Below are 22985 nucleotides of genomic sequence, written 5' to 3' on the forward strand. Positions count from 1 at the left end.
TACTGCGTACTTAGTTAAAGAATACTTTCTTTGTTTCAGATGTAAACGTTATAAGTGCTTCGAGAAAATTAGGCCTGAACAACGGACACTTATAATGGACAAATTCAATTCCCTATCTTCAAAGAATGAGCAATATAGCTACCTTTCTGGTCTTATTTCATTTCACACCGTAAAACAAAGAAGACCCCGACGTGACCATAATGCAGATGAAGACGACGGTCCTTCTTTTGATCATTTTGTAGCCTTTTATTATAAAGTTAGGAATCAAGTTAAGAAAGAAGAGCTGTGTCACACTGATTTTTTGAGCTTCCATGGCATTGCCAAAAGTCAACTCAGGCGAATTCACTATTCTATTAAAACTTTTGGAATACCAAATTCCGATGGACGTGGAAAGCATGACAATAGGCCCTCTAAAATTCCAACTAATTAAATATTTCAGGGCCAGGCAGTCTCATTACTCAAGGAGAGATAATCTGACCAAGTGTTTTTACCTAAGGAGCTAAGTATGGCAGCCCTCCAAAATTGGAAAAACCACTGTCAGGGAATGGGAATCCCCATAGGAAATGACGTACTGTTCTCCCTGAGCTTTACGGATGACCAAGTCGTCCTATCTCAAGATTTTTATGATCTAGAATTTATGATAAAGCGTCTATACAGAGAATATGTAAAATGAGGGTTACAAGTCAGCATGAAGAAAACAGAATATTTAGTTACCAATTAAGATGCAAGGTTTGAAGTGTTGATAGACGAGGACGTGGAAATGAAACAAGTGGAAAAATTTTAATATTTAGGTGCATTCATTGATTAGAATGGCTTGGGAGAAACCGAAATTAAACACCGAGTTAATCCTCCTCCTCTGTCCTAATCCCTTTTGGGATATGGTGACACCATCAGGCCTTTACAATTTTTTCACTATTTCCCTCCATCCTTCCCTGTTCTGGGCTAGTTGTTCGGCTTCATGTTATCCTTGGTTAATCAATATTTTTGTTTGATCTACCTAACGGCTTGGAGATCTTCCCCTAGGTCTCTTTCCTTCAACTCTACCCTCGACTATCAGTTTTTCCATCGTACCTGTTCTTCTAGCAATGTGTCCAAAATACTGCAAATATCTCTGTTGTATTTGTTTATTAATCAACCGAATTAATCAGGGACGTAAAATTGTAGGATTTCTGAACTCCTTATGGTGGGATCGCAACATTTCCAAAAAGAACAAACAAAGAATCGGGAAAACCATGCTTGAATTAATTCTTTCTTATGGCTCTGAAACATGGACAATTAATGCAGACGTGAGGAGAAGATTGTTAGTAATTGAAATGGATTATTTGACAAGAAGTGCTAGAACATCAAGGCTGAAAATGAAGACCAACGAATCTATAAAAAAATAACATCAATGCTAGAGAAACGGACATTGACAGAATAGAAAGAAAAGGTTTAAAATGGTTTGGACACCTATTGAGAATGCCTGACGAACGTTGACCCCAAAAACTTCACAGATGGAAGCCACCTGGAATAAGAAAAAGAGGTAGACCTCGACGCTCATGGAATGAAGGAATTAGAAGAGCGATGGAATCGAGAGGTTTGGAGGAGGAGCATATCTTGGACGGTGAGGATTGCGGAGGAGAACGGGAATACGGCGATAGCCGTCTCCAAAAGTATTGCATTTACAAGTTGGATCCTGTAATATATATATATATATATATATATATATATATATATATATATATATATATATATATATATATATATATATATATATATATATATCTTAGTGTAAAAAAACTGCACAAAATGTTTTTGCAGAAAATACAAATGTGTTATATCATGTTTATTATAATGCTTTTACGAACGATTTTAAGACTTGTTCACGTTGCGATCAACTGATTTTAGAAATAGAAACCAGTAGTGATAAGATTATTAAAAATTGGAAAAATAGTTACACTTAAACAGAGCCATTAAATTAACGGAATTAAAAAGACATTATAATTTGGAAGCAAGAGCAGGTAGATGTATGGCTATATGGTTCGACTTTGAACAAAATCTACCATTACTGCATATAGCGACGACATAAGAACTAGCGACGTATTTTTTAAAAGCCAACTGTGGTACTATGTATTTGGCATTTACGACATGGCGAATGATTTAGCTTTAATGTACATCTATACTGAAGATATTACAAAGAAAGGGTCGACCGATGTAACTTCTATGCTTTTGCAATATCTTAATCATAAAGATCTATCTAATGATAAATAGTTATCTTTAGTGATATTTGTTCTGACCAGAACAATATTAAAAAAATAACCCACATATTTCCCATGAGGGGCCATTCCTTTCTTCCGAATGACCGAATGACCAGCACTGTGCCCTGATTGAGAAAAAAAGAGAATATATAGTCCAAAAATTCCATAAGATTAGGATGAACTCATACGTTATTAAGAAAAACTCAAGAAAAAAGCCATCTCCATTTAAGATGGTCAATATGACTCCTCAGGAATGTTTTCGATATAAATAAAGCATATTCCCAATACTTTCTAAAGAGCCCAAGACCAAGTTTGGGTCCTAGAGAAGCACGTATTATCAAGATATCTATAGATTCTCCATATTTTAAAACGCGTAATGCCATTGTCCATGGGCTCACTGTGCTGTTCGAAATAAGAGAGCGTTGGCCAATGCTACAGACTTAGATAAGTTATTCCGATTGCTATTAGTTCTGTGAAAATTCAGAATATCGTATCAATATCGCATTTTTTTAAAAAAAACCCTAAAAGCGTTCCCTTTTATCAAAAATTTCGAGTCTCTGAAACGGCACCAACAGTTGACGTTGATAGAAATGACACTAGCAGTGGATGCGGGTAACTCATTTTTTTTAAAAAACATTCTATGTCGTCATCTATGTTCTGGTTAATAAAATATTTACAGCAAAACTTGGCATTTTTTTTGAATTTATATTAAATAATATTTGTTTGTATATATCCTAATTCATAAAAATTAGAAAAAAACATTGGCTTCAATATTACCAGTTTATTAATTTTTTATTAATTTCTGAAAATTTATTTTTTTTTGACATTGGTTGTTTTTGAAATAAATCTTTCAATTGCTCTTGGAGCTCCAGCAACAGCTCCAAGTAAGTTGTGAACAAGGTTTTTCGAAATTAAAATGATTAAAGACCAGACTTCGATCATCGATAACAAATGAAAATCTGGAGGATATTTTTTTTTCAAAATTCCAGTCACCAAATTATCAAGAGAATTTTGGATGCAATCATCATCTGGCATAAATCTACTTTAAATTTGTCTTTATCCTTTTTTTAATTACTTAACTATCACGCAGAGATAATTAGACTAACTTAAAGGAATTTAATTTTTCCAAATTGCGTTCTATGCCTTTCGGCATACGCAACAGAACTAAACTCTGATACAGTATATATTAACCAAACACATATATACAGACTGTATAACTGATAATTGTTTATTAAACAAGGACAAAAGGTTAGGAATTTCCCAATAGTTAAGCCTCAAGTCTCGATATGTTACATGTTCCCAGAAATCTATTATAAACAAAACATTTAAATTTTATTATGGACCCAAAAGTTTATTATAGAAAAGCTTAGTAATATAAGTATAAATAATATCATGGGTACTAGCATACAAATAAAAAAATTTGGTAGATTTGATTGATGATAAAGGAAACAATAAAAAAATGATCAAAAAAATTTTAGTCACGCAAATACCTACTACATTCTTTGTAAGTGTAACTCATTTTATATGTATACGTTGAATGAAGATCCAATATTGGCTGAACTCGTAAAAGAATAATTTATGTTTAAGCTTTGCAATCTCGACATTGAAAGTTAGCTACTTTCTAAGTTTTATGTTTACACCCATCTTTCGTTCTCTTGAAACGGAAATAGTGCTGCCACCTATATCACGTATGTTTTACTGTTGTTGCAGAGAATCGAGGTGACACCTGTTACTGTTGCTGTAAGCCCCAAAGAAATAAAGGTCATCAAATGCAACGGGGTTGGGAGTTGTAAGAAAAAAGAAATGTATACACTACAGCCTGATTATCTATCACATATCGTTGTTATTAGTAAGTATATTGATTATCAATTATTTATTATTTTACTGTTTACTGCAGTTGTAAAATTTGGTTATTGAAGAGCAGTTATTTTTTCTAAGGACATATAATAACATATATTCAATTTTAAAATGTTTGGGTACAACGAGATATTGGATATGTTTAGTGGGTGGTTTTTTTATTAAGGGAGAGTCAAAAGTAGATATTTTTGGATAATCCTAATATTATGCGTTTAATTTTAATCATCTTAAATTAGAACTTATATTAAACAAGTAAGAAAAAACCTTGGAATTAATTATTCCAGGTAAGAGCGCCTTAGAACAGTAAAAATTATTTAGTCAATATCTTCTTAATAAACCATAATAAGGTTAATGGTTAGTCAGATGGATTCCTAGAAAATAAAGGATCCTCCTCATGGAACTAAATGGTACATCTAAAACGTATCTCTATCGAAATACGCTCGAATCTGTATATCCAGAATGTTCAAATCCATTAACGCACATTTCATCATCATCATATAACGGGGGTCCTACGGCGATTGCCGCTTCCCGCATTTCAGCCTCCATCTTTTCCTATCTCTCCAATCTCCCTCTTCTAAGCCTCTAGATTGCATTGTTTTTGTAATTTCTCTTCTCCAGGAATTTAGTGGTCTTCCCCTTTTCCTTCTTTCTGGCGGAACATACATTAAGGCTTTCTTTGGCCACCGCTCCTCCTCCATTCTCATCACGTGACCATACCATTGTAATTGCCTTCCTTGTATTCTATCTGAAAGAGTATCTCTACTTCCTGTACGTATTTCCTCATTAATGATTCTTTCCATTCTCGATACTCGACATGACCTTCTAAGATAATCCATTTCCACAACGTCTACTTTATCTCGTTCATTCTTTGTCATCGTCCAACATTCGGCACCATATGTCGTAATTGGTTCTACAATTGCTCTGTATACGCGAAGTTTGGTATGCATCTTTATTTTATTAGACCACAGTAATGAATTCAGTATTCGGATGCATTTTTTCCCTTGGGTTATTCGGTTTTGTACATCTATCTTAACTCTGCCATCTGCTGATATGATGCTTCCTAGATATTTATACTGGTTGCAGCCTTTTATGACTGCGTTTTCAAGCCTCAGATCTGTGGTATTTCCTCCAATTTTTAAATATTCTGTTTTGCTTATATTTACAGTAAGCCCCCATTTGGCATATTCCTCAAATAATTTTCGATTCATATAATTTATATCTTCCTCATCGGTTGCAACCACCACCTGATCATCTGCAAACAACAATGTATACAGAGTTTCTTGTCCCACTTCGATACCCATAAATCTACATTTATTTCTCCAATTCCTCAATGCTTCTTGGACGTATATTTTAAAGAGTGTCGGTGACAAACAGCATCCTTGCTTTAGGCCTTTAGTGACTTTAAATTCATTTGAGGTTCTGGTTCCAATTTTTACACAACTAACTGCATTTTCGTACAATTTATATATCGCTCGGATATACGTCGAATCCAATCCGGACCTTTTGAGGACCTCAAACATTTTCTTTAACGGGACACTATCATATGCTTTCTCAAGGTCTATAAATACCAAATGGGTCTCTCTACTTCTTTCGACACGCTTTTCAATTATTTGTCGTAGGATAAATATATTATCAAGGCAGGATCTCCCGGTACGAAAGCCGCTTTGTTCTTCAATATCTTGTATCTGTCTTTCAACCCTCTTCTTTAATATTCTGCCGTAAAACCGGCCCACAGAGCTCGTCACACTAATACCTCTATAATTGGAACAGTCTCTTTTATTCCCTCTCTTATATATGGAGCTTATATAAGATTTATTCTAATCTCTAGGAATTTCCTGGTCTCCACACATACATTTATTGAAAAGGTCTACTATTAACTCTAAAAGTGCAGTCGGCCCATATTTAACCAGCTCTAACGCACATTTAATTTCCGTAAAAAAGATTCTTAGCATTTACTTCACTGTGAATGATCTAGTAAGTCGATTTTTTAAATCCAGACCACAAAACTGTAAGGCTAAAAATCTAGATATATTCTACTTAGACTAGAGTACGCTTAGTGTATTGATCTAGACAACTAGACAACAAACACGACTGGTTAATGGTAGATAGATGATGCTTTGCATGGTTGTCCCATGTATGATCACTATATACATATACTACAGTCCTCGAGACGAAAATGCCAGTGAACTTCTAAAAATCATACGAACAAGCTGAATTGTGCCGAAAATGTCAACTGTAGGACGCTAAAAAAGATGCAACAAAGTTTACCTCTTTGACCGCTGGGCTTTCCCCTAAAACTGTACATGTAGAGAAGGATTTACCAAGAATCTGTCCGCCATAGAAAAAAATGTTTCAAATAAAAATGTATCAAAGATAATTTTGAACAAAAGCGTTTATTAGCATTTTTTGTGTATAAAGAAAGAACCGTTCTCTCAGAAACAAAGATTGAAGCGATGGGCGATTTTGAATGTCACTTACGCGCGCAACATCAATTTTTATAGGTGGACAAAAAAATGTATTGTTTACAATTTATTTCCTATCAGAGGCGTTTTCTCGAGCATTAAGAAAAAATATCTACGAACTTGCTACTTACCACTTAAACCATCGAAAATGATGTTTGCGATAGGTACTAAAAATGTTGAGTAAGGCGCATAAAAATTGGGGTCGTGACTTTTTTTGGGTGTTATGATCCTGAATGTGACGATTATTTAAGAGAAATTATTTCAAGTAATAAAACATGGGTGGCAAAGCAAAAAACAGCAATCTATAGAATTGAGATATTTAATATTTCCAAAATATTAAATTCAAACAGAAAATTTAAGTACTTGAAATCATGTATACCATACCATTCTGGGATATAAAAGAAATGTTGTCTTTGTGATATAGCTGCCTACTCATACTGAAAGTACTGGTAATGAAACAGCAGATCATTTTCTCAAAGAAGCTACCAACCAAAGTACTGAAATAACTATAGTTCAACTAGCTAATGATACCAAAAATTAGTTTTTAAAAACTCAGTAGAGAATGCCTCGGTTTCAGACAAGGATTTGGCCCAAGAGAAGCACTTTATAGCTCAACTGTCCTACTTCAGAAATGTAGAGATCAGCAAAAAGTCTTTCTATGCTTTATAGATTACCAGAAAGCGTTCGATTGCGTTAATCATTCAAAATTAGTAAGATTGCTCCAGGAACGTTCGATATATAAGAATGACCTTAAATTCATAAAGAACCTTTATATGAATTAAGTGGCATCTGTGAGAGTAGGACTGGAATCTACCTCATATTTCTCAATCGAAAAAGGTGTACGACAGGGTTGTGTTCTGTCACCCCTCCTTTATAATCTTTACTCTGAAACAATTTTCGATAGAGCTTTAAGTGACATTAAAGATGGAATCAAAATCAATGGACAGACTATTAGTAATCTTCTCTATGCTGATGATACAGTCATAACAGCTGATAGCCAAGAAGCGCTACAAAGACTAATAGATAGAATAAACACTGAAGAAGAACGACTGGGCTTGAAGATTAATATAGACAAGACAAAGGTAATGGTGGTTAGCAAAACACAAAATATGCAATTAAATATAAGAGTAAATAATAAGAACATCCAAAAGGTCCCCTAGTTCAGATATCTCGGTAGTTGGATAACTGAAGATCAAGATCCAGACCTAGAGATACGTAGCAGGATTGAGAAAGCCAGAACAGCATTTACTAATATGAGAACCTTGCTAAACAACAGCAGCCTTAATTTACCGCTCCGATATCGCTTTGTAAAATATTACATTTACTCCATACTGCTATATGGTGTAGAAACCTGGACCACAAAGGCCAATGTGATGAACCAATTGGAGGCCTATGAAATGTGGGTATTAGACTACTTAAAATTTCCTGGACAGATCACACGACAAATCGAAGTATTAAATCGAACGGGCAGAGGACAAGAATTGCTGCCAATAATAAAAAGAAGAAAACTGCTTGTCTGGGTCATATATTTCGAAATTCCACGTACCAGTTTTTAAAGCTTATTATGGAAGGGAAGATGGAAGGAAAAAGGGACATCGGAAGGAAGAAATACTCATGTCTTAAAAACATAAGGGATTGAACAAACCTCGATCCTCATGCACTCTTTAGAGCCACACAAGACCGAGAGGAGTATGCCAGAATTGTCGCCAACATCCACTAATTGGATAGGGCACCATTAAAAGAAGAAGTAGAGAATACCTGGCAAAACTTATGGTAAAATAGAATATATAATAGAAAACTCAGAATTTATCACACCAAACTTACTTATGATTTCTTGATGTCCTCAGTAACTTGTCCAACTTACCACCATACCAATATTTATCTGATCATCAAAACTTCCTCGCTGATTCCAAACAATTCACCAACCTGTATAAAATATTGGCCTTTAAACCTACTCTTAAGGAAATTCTCAACAACCATACAGAGATCACAAAAACTACACAGTTTCTGAAAACCGCACAACTTTACCAAAAGATTTAACCCAATAGACATTAGTTAAAATGATATAATTATTATTTTCGGTAGTTAATATGATGGGAAAATAATAAAGCAGGAAGCAAGATTTAGATATCTGGGAATAGATATAACTGGTTACGGAGGTGTTAAAGAAGTATGCTTAAAAGCAAGTAAAGCGCCACGATCTCTTAATAACACAATCTAGAAGAACAAACACCTAAGACAAGACACAAAAACAAGAATTTATAAAGCATTAATTAGACCTATGGACGGGTAACAAAACGGAAACAGGAGTGGAACGAACACATTAGTAGAATGGCAGAGGATAGGATAGTACGAATAGCATGAGATAAGTCACCAAATAGACGAAGAAGTAGACAATTTAGAAGGCTAATATTGAAGAAAGTAAAGTCTACATACAACAAGGAAGAAGAAGAAGGTATTTAATATATATCTAATGTTATTATTACTGTACCAATGGCTATAATTCTCGAGGCAAAAATGAATACATAAATTTTTGATAATAATTTTTCTTTATTTTCATCTTTAAATATCATTTTACACATCGTCATCTGACAAAATTTTATTATTTTTTTACAGATCAACAAATACCAGATAGGAACTGCTCTGGATGTGAGTCGTGTTGTATGGACTACGAAGGATGGTTACAGTTTCAGCAAGGATTATATCAGATTGTCAAGGATCCTCTGTTTGAACTTGCCATAACAGTCTGCATTGTACTTAATACGATGTTTCTCGCCATGGAACATCATGGGATGAGCGAATCGATACTGAAAGCATTAGATATAGGCAATAAGGTGAGCATTTTTTGTACTCATAGATCTTTAAAACTCAAAATATAATATAATCAGTAGAAAGATCACAAAAAAAATTGAAATCTGTGGAATAAAAATGAATTATATTATTTTATTTTTTAAAAATCTAATGTAAAGCACCAACATCAATTTCAAAACCATATATTTCTTATTTTAATCATGACCGACACCTGTCCGTTTGAAAATCATAAGATTTACTATATACTTCAGTCATCAGAGACGAGAATGCCACTGAACCTCAAAAATTGTTCTTTTACCCCAGGGCTTTCCCCTAAAACCGCTCTCGTAGAGGGGGCAAAACGGAAAAAAATCGATTTACCTCTTGGTAAATCAATTGACACTAATATAGCATCTGTTTTTGCTTAAATATGAATGAAAAACGAAAAAAAAAAGAAATTGTTTAACTGGCTCATAGATGGCGCTAGTGAAATTTTTTTCTATTAAACAGCTGTACTAAATATTTGACGTTGTATTAGATATTTCCGTTGATTTGGAAATGTTTTTAAAGACAAGGAAGTCGTCACTAATTTTTTTGTCAAAAGGGGTCACTAACCTAAGAAAATTTGGGAAATACTGCTTTGAAGGGTACTGAAGTCATTTTAAATAACATAAGTTGAGGTTTTCTGAACCGTATTTAAAAAATTTTAATTATGAATATAAGCCAATGACGATATTCCGACAATTCGGATTTCGTGATGCTCTGGGAACACGGGAGGCCCTTTTTGCTATACAGGTGCTATTTCAGAAATGCAGGGATGTGAATTGTGACATATACGTATGCTTTATAGATTACCAGAAGGCATTTGACAGAGTAAAACATGAAAAATTAATGACTCTAATGCAAGAAATTGGAATTGACAACAAAGATCTTAGAATTATCAGGAACATTTACTACAATTAAACGGCCAAAATCAAAATAGAAGACCAGTGAACTAATAAAATTGCAGTAGAACGTGGAGTACGACAGGACTGTATTTTGTCTCCATTGTTATTCAATATTTATTCTGAATGGGTATTTAAGGAAGCTTTAGACGGTTGTGCGAAAGGAATACTAATAAACGGTGAATGGTTAAATAACATTAGATATGCAGATGACACTATAGTTTTTGCCGATAATCTGAATGACTTACAAATATTAACAAATCGCATAACAGAAGTCAGCAATAGATACGGACTAGCTCTTAACATAAAGAAAACCAAATTTATGACAATTAGTAAAAAACCAATACTAAACACTCAACTTACAATCAACCAACAGAATATCGAAAGAGTCGAGCAATATACATATCTAGGCACCAATTTAAATAGCCAATGGGACCACTCAACAGAAATTAAACAGCGAATAATAAAAGCAAAAGCAGCATTCGTTAGAATGAGAATCATTTTCAACAGTCGAGACATATCATTAAAAACAAAATGCCGTCTATTGAACTGCTACATATTCACAGTTCTGCTCTACGGAATAGAAGCATGGACACTGACTGTTGCATCTATGAATCGGCTCGAAGCTTTCGAAATGTGGTGTTATAGGCGCATCTTACGTATATCCTGGGTTGACAGAGTTACTAATGTGGAGGTCCTGCGTAGAATGGGGAAAGAATGTGAAATTCTCATCACCGTCAAAACTAAAAAGTTGGAATATCTAGGACATGTAATGAGAAATCAAGAACGTTACGGCCTTCTCCAGCTGATTCTCCAAGGGAAAGTAAATGGTAAGAGAGGACCGGGAAGAAGACGCATTTCCTGGCTTCAAAATTTACGAAAGTGGTATAACACGACTACCACTGAACTGTTCCGCGCTGCAATAAACAAAGTAAAGATAGCCGTGATGATCGCCAACATCCGGAACGGATAGGCACTTTAAGAAGAAGAAGACGATATTGTATTGAGCTCCCAATCTCTTTCGATCTTTCAAACATTTTTTTTTTTTTCGAAAATCACTCAGGCATTTTTTATTTTTCAGGTTTTTACTTCCATATTTACTTTCGAGTGTTGCCTCAAGATAATGGCGTTAAGCAAGGACTTCTTTCACTGCGGCTGGAATATTTTTGATCTAATCATCGTATCTGCTAGTCTGCTTGACCTTATATTCGAATTGGTTGATGGACTTTCAGTTCTTAGAGGTCTTCGTTTGGTAAGTGCATATTTTATATTTATAGAAAAAATTACTTGCTAAAAATATCTTCTAGTCAAACAACTTTTAATTGAATCTAGTGTCGTATAGATGGTATGAAGCGGAAAGTGATAAAAAACATTGATATCTTTTTAAAATGGATTTGTTTATACGGTTTTACTAACTTAGTATTTTTAATAAATTAAATTTTATTGTCTTCTCTTATTACATTTAGAGGAATGTAAGAGAGTTTGTTTACAGTTCCTCGTTATAATGTCTTGTTATATATAGTAGGATAAAAGCTTTTAATTTCACTCTAAATGTTTTGCATATTAAATTTAAAAAACGTTTCCAGTTTTTTAATATACGGGAATGTGGATGTTTGCATCTCAAGGTTACTGTTCTAAGCTATATATTTTATTCTAAAATATCTAATTATTAGTAAATTGAGTTTGGATAAAAGCTGCCTATTTAGGATATTTTAGTTTGTTATTTATATGTTTTTATTTATTCATATTTGGGCGAACCCATCTTACTTCGTCTTATTGTATTGTCTCCTTTCGAAAGTTGGCGATCCAAATGGCAATTGAATTTTTGGAAACTGCTATTCGAAAGATTTCTGTGTATAAGCGGTCAAACCTTATCCTGAGGTCTTTCAGTCTCGAGTTCTGTCGTCTTCGAACTGACCTTTTGCACTGCACTTTACCTTACAATATGATTCATATCTTTTACCTCTCAACATATGACCCAAGTATTGAATTTTTCTCTCTTTGATTATGCAGAGTAATTGTTTTGGTTTACTTATGCGCCGTAGTACTTCACCTTTGGTAACTTTTTGTACTTATGGAATTCTTAGCATTGGTCTGTATATATACATTTCAAAGGCATATATTCTCTTTTCTGTTTGAGATTCCATTGTCTAACTTTCACAGCTACACAGCAAAACAGAGAAAACATAACATCTGATCATTCGAACTCTAAACTCTAGACTAAGGTCTGATCTTGTAAAAAATGTTTAGGAGCTGAGCCCTACTCTCCAGAGGAACTTACGTCAGCGGTGGAGTCCGCAAGGTTCCCGGTTTAGACGTAATACTGCCAGAGACACTTAAATGTCGGGAACGACTGGAACCTGCGTAGTTGTTTGTGTCACATAAACGCCTTGCTTAAGGTACAAGTTTTTCCGGTGCCTTGAAAAATCTCGAAGCTCGTACTCCTACCTAAAAAGACTGGAAAGTATTGGCATATTTGTCTTTTTTCGGGCATAAGCAAGTTGTACAAAATGTTGCGTGAGAGAATCGAAGAAATGATAGAGAGGTCTGAGGGATTGTCCTTGGCAGTATGGATTGAAATGGAAAGAGTACGGTAGATGCGGTGATTGGGGTGTTCTGGGCAGTGGAGGGGAGTGAAGTGGGCGGTTCTAGTCCTCTTTGATGTCCGAAACGCTTTTGATATGTTGCAGTGGTCGTCTGTGCTGGGTCCTCTAACGGCGAGCAACTGTCCGGCATATTTGATGAATATAGTCTCATATTATCTAGGATCCAGTACTACGGAACTTAGAACTTAGCATATTACGGGGTCATGGATTGCGAATTTATAGAGCGAATTCCTCTTGTTCCGGGTATAGTATACAAGTGTTCTGATTTAGGATTGGATAAAAGATCATGGTTTGCGTCTCGCGGCGGAGAAGACTGAGGCAATAGTCCTTAAAGGCCCAATAAAGAGAGAGATAAAATTGTGTTTGATTGCGCTGGTGTGCAGATCACTTCTAAAAAGTACGTTAAGTACTTGCGGGTGGTCTTACATATAAATGGGAGTTGCGGGAGCAAGTCCAGAAGGCGATCCATAAGACAGCTGAAAAAGCAGCTATGCTGAAGAGGATAATGCCCAATATGGGGGAAACCAAATCCAAAAGGAGGAGGATTTTACACGGATATTTACACGCGACACCAGTATAGAGTGCGACTGTGGAAACACAGGCGTACAAAAGACTCTTGGTACGCGCGGACAGAACTAGTCTACTGCGGGTAGCAAGTGCTTACAGAAATGTCTGCTGCTGTCCTGGTCACTGGCTATGTCCCTTTACATGTGTTGGCGAGAGAGAGAGAGAGAGAAAGGATATTTTAACGAAAAAATACGGAGATAAAAGGAAAGAACGATAGAAACGAGTAGAGTGATAACAAATAAACTGAATGAAATTATAATACTATCAGAAGAATAACAGGGTTTAACGTTGGGAAGATCATGCACCGACACTATATTTATATTAACGCAAGTGCAAGAGAAATTACTAAAATAAAACAAATCGGCATATCTATGTTTCATGGACCTTATCCATTTATTGTATGCAAGAGAGATACCTCTAAGGATTAAGTATTCGATCGAAAATATCTACCAAAATATCACAATAAAAGTTAAAGTTGAAAAGGAACTAACTGACCATATTAAAGCTGGCAATGTGATAAGACAGGGAGATTCCCTCAGTCGTCCATTGTTCAACCTGATTATGTATAAAATAAGAAAAGAACTTAAAAGGGATACCAAATGGGAGAAAGACAACTTAAAATATTTTGCTACCCAGGCGACGCAATATTACCCTCTCTAAAAGTAAAGATGACTTACAACGTATGCTGCACCAAGACATTCTGCGCTTTTTCAGACCATCTAAACTAATACTGTACCAATGAGTGTTTTTTGCGTGTTTTTACGGTATTTAAATGAGTAAATTTTTTCGTTAAAGTTAAAAATGATTTTTAATTTAAAAAATGAAATGAGTCAAATAAAAGTTAATTAACAAGTTAATAGCCTTAGCAAAAATCCGTACTGTAATTAAATATTGCTCCTCTCAATATTTCCAGGATCAATTTGGTTTACCCACTAATTTGACCCTAATCTATTTGTAATATCGATCAGGCGGTCTGAAAAGCCTCTTAACTTGATAGAGAACCATTTCTTCCAAGTGCACACTAAAAGTTTTGTGTAAAAAAAGGCTATGAATTCAGTAGTTAGTTGACCCCAATAACAATTTATTGAAGCTGCTGACAAATGTAGAGTTGGAGAGTAACATTATTTTGGGGAATAAAAGGTCTTTTAATATATATCTATCTAAATTTTACATTAGGTTTCGGAGTAAAAAATTTTATAAAAATATTTAAAGTATAATTCATGAACAAAAAAAATAAATGAAAAATCTCAAATATTAGTAATGGTTTGTTTAAGGGTTTATAGGTCGTGGTCTTGATATACTTCTTTCTCACATTGTATTCTACTTCAACCTCTGCAGACATTGGTGGATACTGTGATGGGTAGCTCTTTCGGGGCGACAGACTCAGTAAAACACAGGTTTGAAATAAAAATAAATCTATTAATTTAGTATATCTACAATAAATGAAAATAAAAAGGAATCCTACGTTGTATACTTATACAATGAATAAAACTAAAACGAATTCTACGTCCCCGTCTGGATCCCGCGATGAACGAAGTCCTCGGCGAACGTCTATAAAAGAAAAGAAATTAATTAGAATTAATAAGAAACGAAATGGGGGAAATCGATCGCGCGCAGATTTATACTCGCTTTCGCTTCAATTCAGCGAAAGCTCCGAATATGCTCGCAAACAAAATATTTAGCTGTGCAGACCCATGGCAATGTTCAATACACAATGCCGACGGGTTCCGCTTGGCTAAGGACAGAGTACGATCCTCAATACGGAAATCTCTCTGTCCCGGTTGATTCTGTGCAGATCCACGGTAAATGCTCAATACGCAATACCGATGGGTTCCGCTTAGTTAGGGACAGAGTATGATCCTCAATACGGAAATCTCTCTGTCCGGAATGGCTCGCAGGTTCACTACACCGGCGAGTCAGGGAGCCTAGAGCGCTAGCTACAAGACTGTCTAATTCCGCTATTCACACGCCTTAAATAGCCGTTTTGATTCCCACTTCGCCGTCACGTTGTAGAAGTGGATGCGCAAATATTGACACTCCCACGGTTCGAACTGTTAAACGATCAGAGCATCGTTACAATACACTGCGGTATTGTGGTAGCTCACTGATAATAAATCCGTAAACTAATTTTTCCTCTCACTGATAATGTTTCTCGAACATGTTCTTTGATTATATTTCTGGAATATATACTCCTTGTACCTCCTCTAGGGATCTATCAGTTATTCCGGCATTGGAATTGTTGGTACCACAAGGTTTTGTTGTGTTTTTAAGTTTCTATAGTGTCTCTGACCATCCATGGGCAGTAGTAAGATATCCTATCATATACTGTCTCTTTTCTAATATCTGGTGTTGTAATTAAGATAATGTACTTCATACTGTATGTTATGAAAGCACTTTTGGTTCCCATTATTGGTTAATATTGCCAAAGATTTTTTTGGCGTACAAATTCTGATAAACAAATAATAAAATAAGCCATTCAAAATTAGTCACAAGTAGCGCAAAGGAAGATATGTTTTAATAAGTGTGAAGTAATGAATATATTATGAATGTAAAAACTAGGTTAAATAAAAATCGATCAGAAATGTTTGTTTCCAGCATCAGTCAAACTTTATCAATTTTATATGCAATTTTTACGTAGTGGTTTTGTACATCTCAAACAAACAGGACTTTTGCAACGCAAGCACAGGTATTTTGTCATCCTGCGATTTCTACTCGGACACAAACTACAAATCTTGCCTTTTTCTAAAATAAGAACATTCGTCTCATTGTCCTCTTGTTCTTCTTGAACTCCAAGACGTAATTGACGTGGAATGTTCGTCATTGTCATTCGTCTTTTCATGTGATCTTGCACTAACTGCATAGTCAACTCCAAAGCAAAAACACTTTTTTCGTTTATTATTGGATTGTTTTTGTAACACTGATGTAGAATATATGAATTTGCTATAGCAATGTCCAATATGCGGAAAAAATTGTTAAGGGCCATCTTCGGGTTCGACGGCTTGAGGTGCTTTTGGAGCATTTCTCATATAAAGAATCTAAACCTCCCTTATTCTCATTATAATTAGAAATAATTTCTAGTTTTTTACTAGAGGGATCACAATAACGTCTACTATGCATTGAAGATATAATTACTGTAGCCTTTCCCACTTTTCCTACATGAGAAATTAAGGTACATTCTTTCGTAAATCCATAAATTTTTCACCCTTCAGGTCTGTTCTGTTGGCCAGAAAAGTGAAAGTATTGAATATAAATGAAATAGCTGCAGTTGGATCATCTTTTTTGCGTTCCTCCCTGTCTTCAGGATTGTCGAATCAGATAGCAAGTAAAAGAACAGCAATTCTTTTTTTGCTCATGACTGCTTTGAAGATTTCTCTTCCAGTTCCATCTCTTGCAAATAAACGGTCTATATTTTCGTGACTGGAGTTGAAAATTGCAGTGTAAACAAGGAGTCCCAAAATTGCTCTTAACTCAATAACATCCATTTCTCTAAGATGATGGATAGAACTAGCAGAATATTTCTCACGCATTGATCGTAATTTTGTGTTTGTATTCTGCTAAATATGTTGTAGAATGTTATCACTAAACAACATATTCCAAACAGACAAGGGTATCGCAGCCTCCCCGAGGATTTTTGCCTTTGTTTTTAGAATTAGCACTTTTATGACAATTTTGTGTTTACGTGTTCTAGATGAGGGGATAACTTTTGACGTACGCCACCTGTGTCGATTTTTACCATAAACATAGGTTTTGTCACTATCACTTACTGCTAGTTCATTACAATCTGCAGGCTCCTCAGAATCAAAAAATTCCGAACATGTATCGTGTTCCGATTCAATGTTATGATCTTCCGAAATATCGTCTACATCACTGTCACTATCACATTCCTCATTATACAACTTTAAAAGAGTTGTCTCATAATCGTCATCGCCGAAACGCACTCGTTTTGATGGCCCGGCCATAATTTCTAAAAATGCACGACACACAAAAAAGTCACACCAACAGTCCGGCGTCGTCTGAGGAACTACTCTAGACCTAATTGTTACGATAACTTTTTAGAAACTGAGAGAAACTTTTTAAAAATACACCCACTTATCAAGCTCCAATAGTTTAAGGATTAGATAGAAGGACTTGCCTGCAGGCAGTGCCAATTTCCAATAAAATATAATTAAAAATATGGAATCGTCTGTCAGACGACGCCGGACCAGTTAAGGGTTATGATTCTCGCTATTCTATAGTAACAATCAGATTAAAAAACCGGTTACACAAATAATTTATTACAAAAATAAAAACAGAAGTGTTTATTAAGAGAAAAATTATTGTTTCATAAAAGAAAAAAGATTGTAGACGAAAAATCTCGCAAACTGTAAACTTTTTGTCAACATAGCAATCTAGTACAGTATAGTCTAGCGCAACATAAACAAAATTGTGAAAACTGCTCTTCTGCAAAAATCTAGAGGAAAGCGGCAAATAACAGCGGCGATTTTATTTAAAATAGCGATTCCAACTCAGCTAAAAGATGCGCCCTACTGCGGAAAACACTTTCAGTGTAACGTTCCGCGAATTTTTTTCCCTCTTTTCCAACGACTTCTGCTGCAAATCGTTGCCATAAAAATAATATAGTTGCAAACCAACCAACTGTTTCGTGGTTTTTGTGTTATAGTGAAAACAAATATCTCTATTAGGAAAATAAAATAGTGGGTTATCTCTAATTTTTATTGAACCTAATAGAATTATTTCCTATGATTCTAAAATTAAAGGAAACAAACGTAAATTAGTTTTATTTTATTAAGGTTGAGACAGGTATTCATTTTAATTTGTTGTGATTTACCACTGTATTATTTACAATTCGTCTTCTTTCTGTACGATTATCGAATATTAGCGATCAGATTGACAAGAATAACTTTATTTACGGCACCTCGAAACAGATTAGCGAATGTCTCTTGTTACCACTCTCGAAGATTTCGGAGCTAGAATATTCTTCTTTGGCCTGGGCCACTTCTTCCGGCGATCTTGCCCTGGATTATGAGGTGTATACCTCTTATTATGAGGCGAGATTAAACCTCTCTGTTATTTTAATTTTTTTGTATAAAAAAAGAATTCAACAATATTGAAAAAATGCTAAATGATTCCATAAAGGTAAAATGGTAAGTGGACATTGGGCAGGTTGTCGTCCCATTGTTTTCTTGGTCTTCCTACTGATCTTCTTCCTATTTGGAATCCACCTCTGGTCTTTTTTACTACTCCATTTGTTGTCATTTAGCTTACATGATCGTTCCATTCTACCCTTTTGTTTCTTACCCAGTTCTTGATGTTCTTCACCTTGCATCTACGTCGTATATCTGTACTTCTAGCTCTGTCCGTGTCTTACCATCAATTTTTCTAAGTGTTTTCGTCTCTGCTGTTTCTAACATCCTTTTTGTCCACTCTGTTTGAGTTCGTGTTTCTGCCGCGTATGTCATTATTGATCTTATTGGTCTGATGGCTGTTTTGTAAATTCTGCCTTTCATTTCTTTCCCGATATTTTTATTTCTTAATATTGTTTCATTTAGGCAGCCTGCAGCTCTGTTTGCTCTATTCACTTGATCTTTCACTTCAGTTTTAAGCTTTTTGTAGCTAGATAATGTGATGCCTAGATATTTAAACTCCATGACTTGTTTTATTATCCGACCTTCCAGCTCTAATTTACATATTAGTAAATTTGCTGTTGTAACCATGCTTTTTTGGGGAAATTAACATGTTAAATTTTCTGGCGGTTATATTAAATTAGTGTAGCATACGTTGTAAATCGTCTTTACTTTGAGAGAGTAGTATTGCGTCGTCTGCATAGCAAATTATTTTAAGTTGTTTTATTCTTTTTTAGTTCTTACTTTTTTATTATTTCATCCATAATCAGGATAAATAATAGGGGACTCAGGGAATCTTTCTGTCTTATTCCATTGTCAGCTTTAATAGGTTCGGTTAATTCTTCTGCTTTTACTTTGATTGTGTTGTTTTGGTAGATATTTTCAATCATTTTAATTATTACTAGAGGTGGATAACGTCCTTTAGTTAGACTCGGTCAAATACTTCTTAAGGTCCACAAAACACAGATATGCTGGTTTGTTATATTCTAATGATTTCTCTTACACTTGCCTCATTAGAAATAGAGCGTCGGAGTATGATCTTTCTGACCTAAAACCTTGTTGTTCTTCTGCTAGTATTATAATTTCATTCAGTTTATTTGTTATCAATTGGAATGTTAATTTTAGTGTTGTGTTTAATAAATTAATTCCTCTGTAATTTTCCGGGTTCGATTTGTCTTCCTTTTGAAGAGAGATGAAAACCTTTGGAAAATTGATGGTATGACACTATAAAACAGATCTAGAATTACATATATCCGACGGAGATACAAGGTGGGGAACATGAAGGACTGAGTAAGAAGTAGAAGAGTAGAATGGAACGATCATAAAGGCCGAATGAAAACAAATGGAGTAGTAAATACGACGACAGACTGTTTCTCAATAGGGAGAGGGTCAGTGGGAAGAACACCAAACCAAGGAATGACAACATACTGGAGGCACATATAAATCCAGACAGTCATGTCTGTAGAAAAAGAAGAAAAACATTAAGCCAATCTTCGCGTAAAGATGACATTTTAAGGAAGTTATCTGTTTTACCTAATTAACAATTTACAGTCATGTACATCATTAAGTTTTTATAAAATTATAGAATATATTTTATATCACTTTTAATCAAAATATAATATTCCTGTTTTGATTTGCTGCAATTTATTTCAAAATTTCCCGTTTAAATAAGATTTAATTATTTTTTTTACGTTATCAAATAAAAATGCTAAAGTGAAAGCCACTTGTAGCTTTTTAATATCTATATTTTTGCTTATAAGAATTCACTTTCATTTTATAAAAAAGCAATGTATCTTTCAAGTTCCTACGAAATTACGTTGTAGCTGTCAACAGGAAATTCTGATGAGGTTATCAATTTTTGCTTCGCATACACTTATCCCAGAATTTAATATCGATTGATCCATATCAGGTACCTACTTGTTATGCGGTTGTATTCACGAAAAATTAATGACGACGCTTCACATTTTTTTTAAATTAGTTCATTTGTTGGTAGTGTTTATTCACCAAGTTTTTTTCTTTGCAAATATGTGTTTTGGCTTACAAGTCAGTAGCGCAGTTACAGTTTACGATTTTTTTACAATACTTTTAAGTTAAGTATAAAAATTAATGTTTTTTTTTTTAAATTGAAAATATCTTATTAATCCTTTCAAGAATGTCTCTTAGATTGCTATCAAGGTTTTTTGCCTGTTACAATTAAGACGCACGTGTTCTATTGATATGGTGGAGTTGTAGTATTAGTACAAAAGCGGATTGCTGGAGTTTATTAAAGATTCATGAGTGAGATGTGTGTGTGTGTGTGTGCTAATTTTCAATATCCGAATCATATACGTCTCTTCTCTTCTAATTGGCGAAACTTTGTGGCAGGCACTGTTTGGTTACTGTACTTTTTGGTTTTGTACTTGGATCTCTCCGCAAGATCAACCAGGAAACAGAATAAGGAATCAAATTGATAACATAATGGTAAACAAGAAATTGCATAATGGATGGCTATCAGTTAAAAGTTACCCCTGTGCCGACGTATCGTCAGATCATATTCCTGTTATTGGTAAATTTAGGTTTAGATTTAAAAAGGTTACAAAAAAGAATAGCAACAAGAAATGTGATATGAGAAGATTAAAAGATAAGGAAACAAAGGAGACAGTCGCACGTATTCTTTCAGAAAAGCTAAGTAACATGGAACAAACATATGATCCAGAAGAATCACTCCAGAATATTATGTGAAACCTTTAACAAGACCAGAAAATCTAATAGAAAATAAAGAGAAGAGGAAAAGTTGGATAAATGACAATATACTGCAACTCATGGAAGAAAAAAGAAAATGAAAGAATAACAAAAGAATGTACAAAAATATTTAGAGACAAATAAGAACCGAAATACGAAACGCCAAAGAAAATTAGTTAAAAACATAGTGTTAAGAGAATTGTTGAAACAAAAACACGATACATTTAATTTGCATAAAAACGTAAAACAAGCAGCTGGTCTTTAAAAATCCAACACAGCTAGCAAACTGCAAGATCAACAGGGTAAAATCATCACAGGTAAACATTAAGAAATGCGCATATGTACCAAATACATACAAGAACTCTTTGATGATAATAGGTCCTAACAACCTCGAAAACCTTCGTTTTCTCGAGTTAAATTTTTTTATAACTTTCACACTATAAACTTTTTCTTTTTAGCATTTTTAATATACACTTCTCCAAGAAATTAACGCACCACTTTGAAATATTAAAATATTTTATTAGCGTTAATAAAAATTTTCATTGTAATGTTATATTTTGCAAGCCCCTTGTATATGCTACACTCTATATTTATTGAATGTTTTATCGCTATAGTTTTTTTGCAACAAAACAAAAAGAAGCAAAAAATGTACTAATTCTATAAATATACCAATTTCGAAGTGTTCACAAATTTTATTCGGCTACTGTTTAATTGTTGATTATTGGTAATTGTGTTTATTATGGAGCGTCAATCACGTAATTTAACCCGAGATGAATGTGCCCAAGCAGTGATACTGTCGGAAGAAGGTTGGAGTTACCGAAGAATTTGTTGTCGGTTTAATGTGTCCCACACATCCGTCTCACGGGTATTAGAAAGATTTCTCAAAAGAGGAGATCATACTCACAGACCAGGTCAAGGACGAAACCGGGTAACTACCCCTATTCAAGATCGATTTTTAAGAATTTCTGCTCTTCGACAACGTTTTGTAACACATCGAAGTCTACAAATTCGTACTAAAACTGTTCGCCAGTGACTAAGAGAATACAACTTAACACCTAGGATAGCAGCACGAGGTCCTCTATTAACTGCAGAGCATCGAAGAGGGAGACTACATTTTGCCAGAGAACACGTTAATTGGTCAAAGGCTGACTGGGAACGAGTGCTATTTACTGATGAATCCCGATTTTGTTTGTACAATAACGACAGACGTGTTCGTGTGTTCCGACGACCCAACGAACGATATGCAAAGTGTAACTTCTCACACGCCACATTTTTTGGTGGAGGGTCCGTTATGGTGTGGGGTGGTATTTCTTTGACCGCACGTACTGACCTAGTGGTCATACAAATTGTTATAGCTGAAAGGTACATATTGGAGATCCTGGTCAACATGTAGTACCATTCGCTTCTTATATCGGTGAAAATTTTTTACTAATGCAAGATAATGCCAGACCTCACGCTGCACAGATCGTCAGAAATTATATAGAAGAGGTAGAAATTAACACTATGAAATGGCCAGCACATAGTCCTGATTTAAATCAGATTGAAAATCTCTGGGATATCCTTAATAGGCGATTAAGAGCGACACCGATCCAACCAAACAACTTACAGGAAGTGGGAGAGAGGCTGATCCAGATTTGGAGAGAACTAGACCAAAATGAAATACGGCAGTTAATTGTAA

At 34.7% G+C, this 22985-nt stretch overlaps 1 protein-coding gene across 2 annotated transcripts in view; it reads left to right on the plus strand.

The window, feature by feature from the left end:
- LOC140442012 (sodium channel protein 60E-like) overlaps nucleotides 1-22985 on the plus strand; it is a 285972-nt gene that overhangs the window by 118386 nt on the left and 144601 nt on the right. For both annotated transcript variants that reach the window (XM_072533045.1, XM_072533046.1), the window contains exons 10-12: nucleotides 3948-4086; nucleotides 9173-9390; nucleotides 11372-11542. In XM_072533045.1, the coding sequence (XP_072389146.1) occupies nucleotides 3948-4086; nucleotides 9173-9390; nucleotides 11372-11542 (528 nt within the window). The remainder of the gene's footprint in view (nucleotides 1-3947; nucleotides 4087-9172; nucleotides 9391-11371; nucleotides 11543-22985) is intronic.

Source organism: Diabrotica undecimpunctata, chromosome 5 (assembly GCF_040954645.1).
Source record: "Diabrotica undecimpunctata isolate CICGRU chromosome 5, icDiaUnde3, whole genome shotgun sequence".
NCBI classification, from domain to species: domain Eukaryota; kingdom Metazoa; phylum Arthropoda; class Insecta; order Coleoptera; family Chrysomelidae; genus Diabrotica; species Diabrotica undecimpunctata.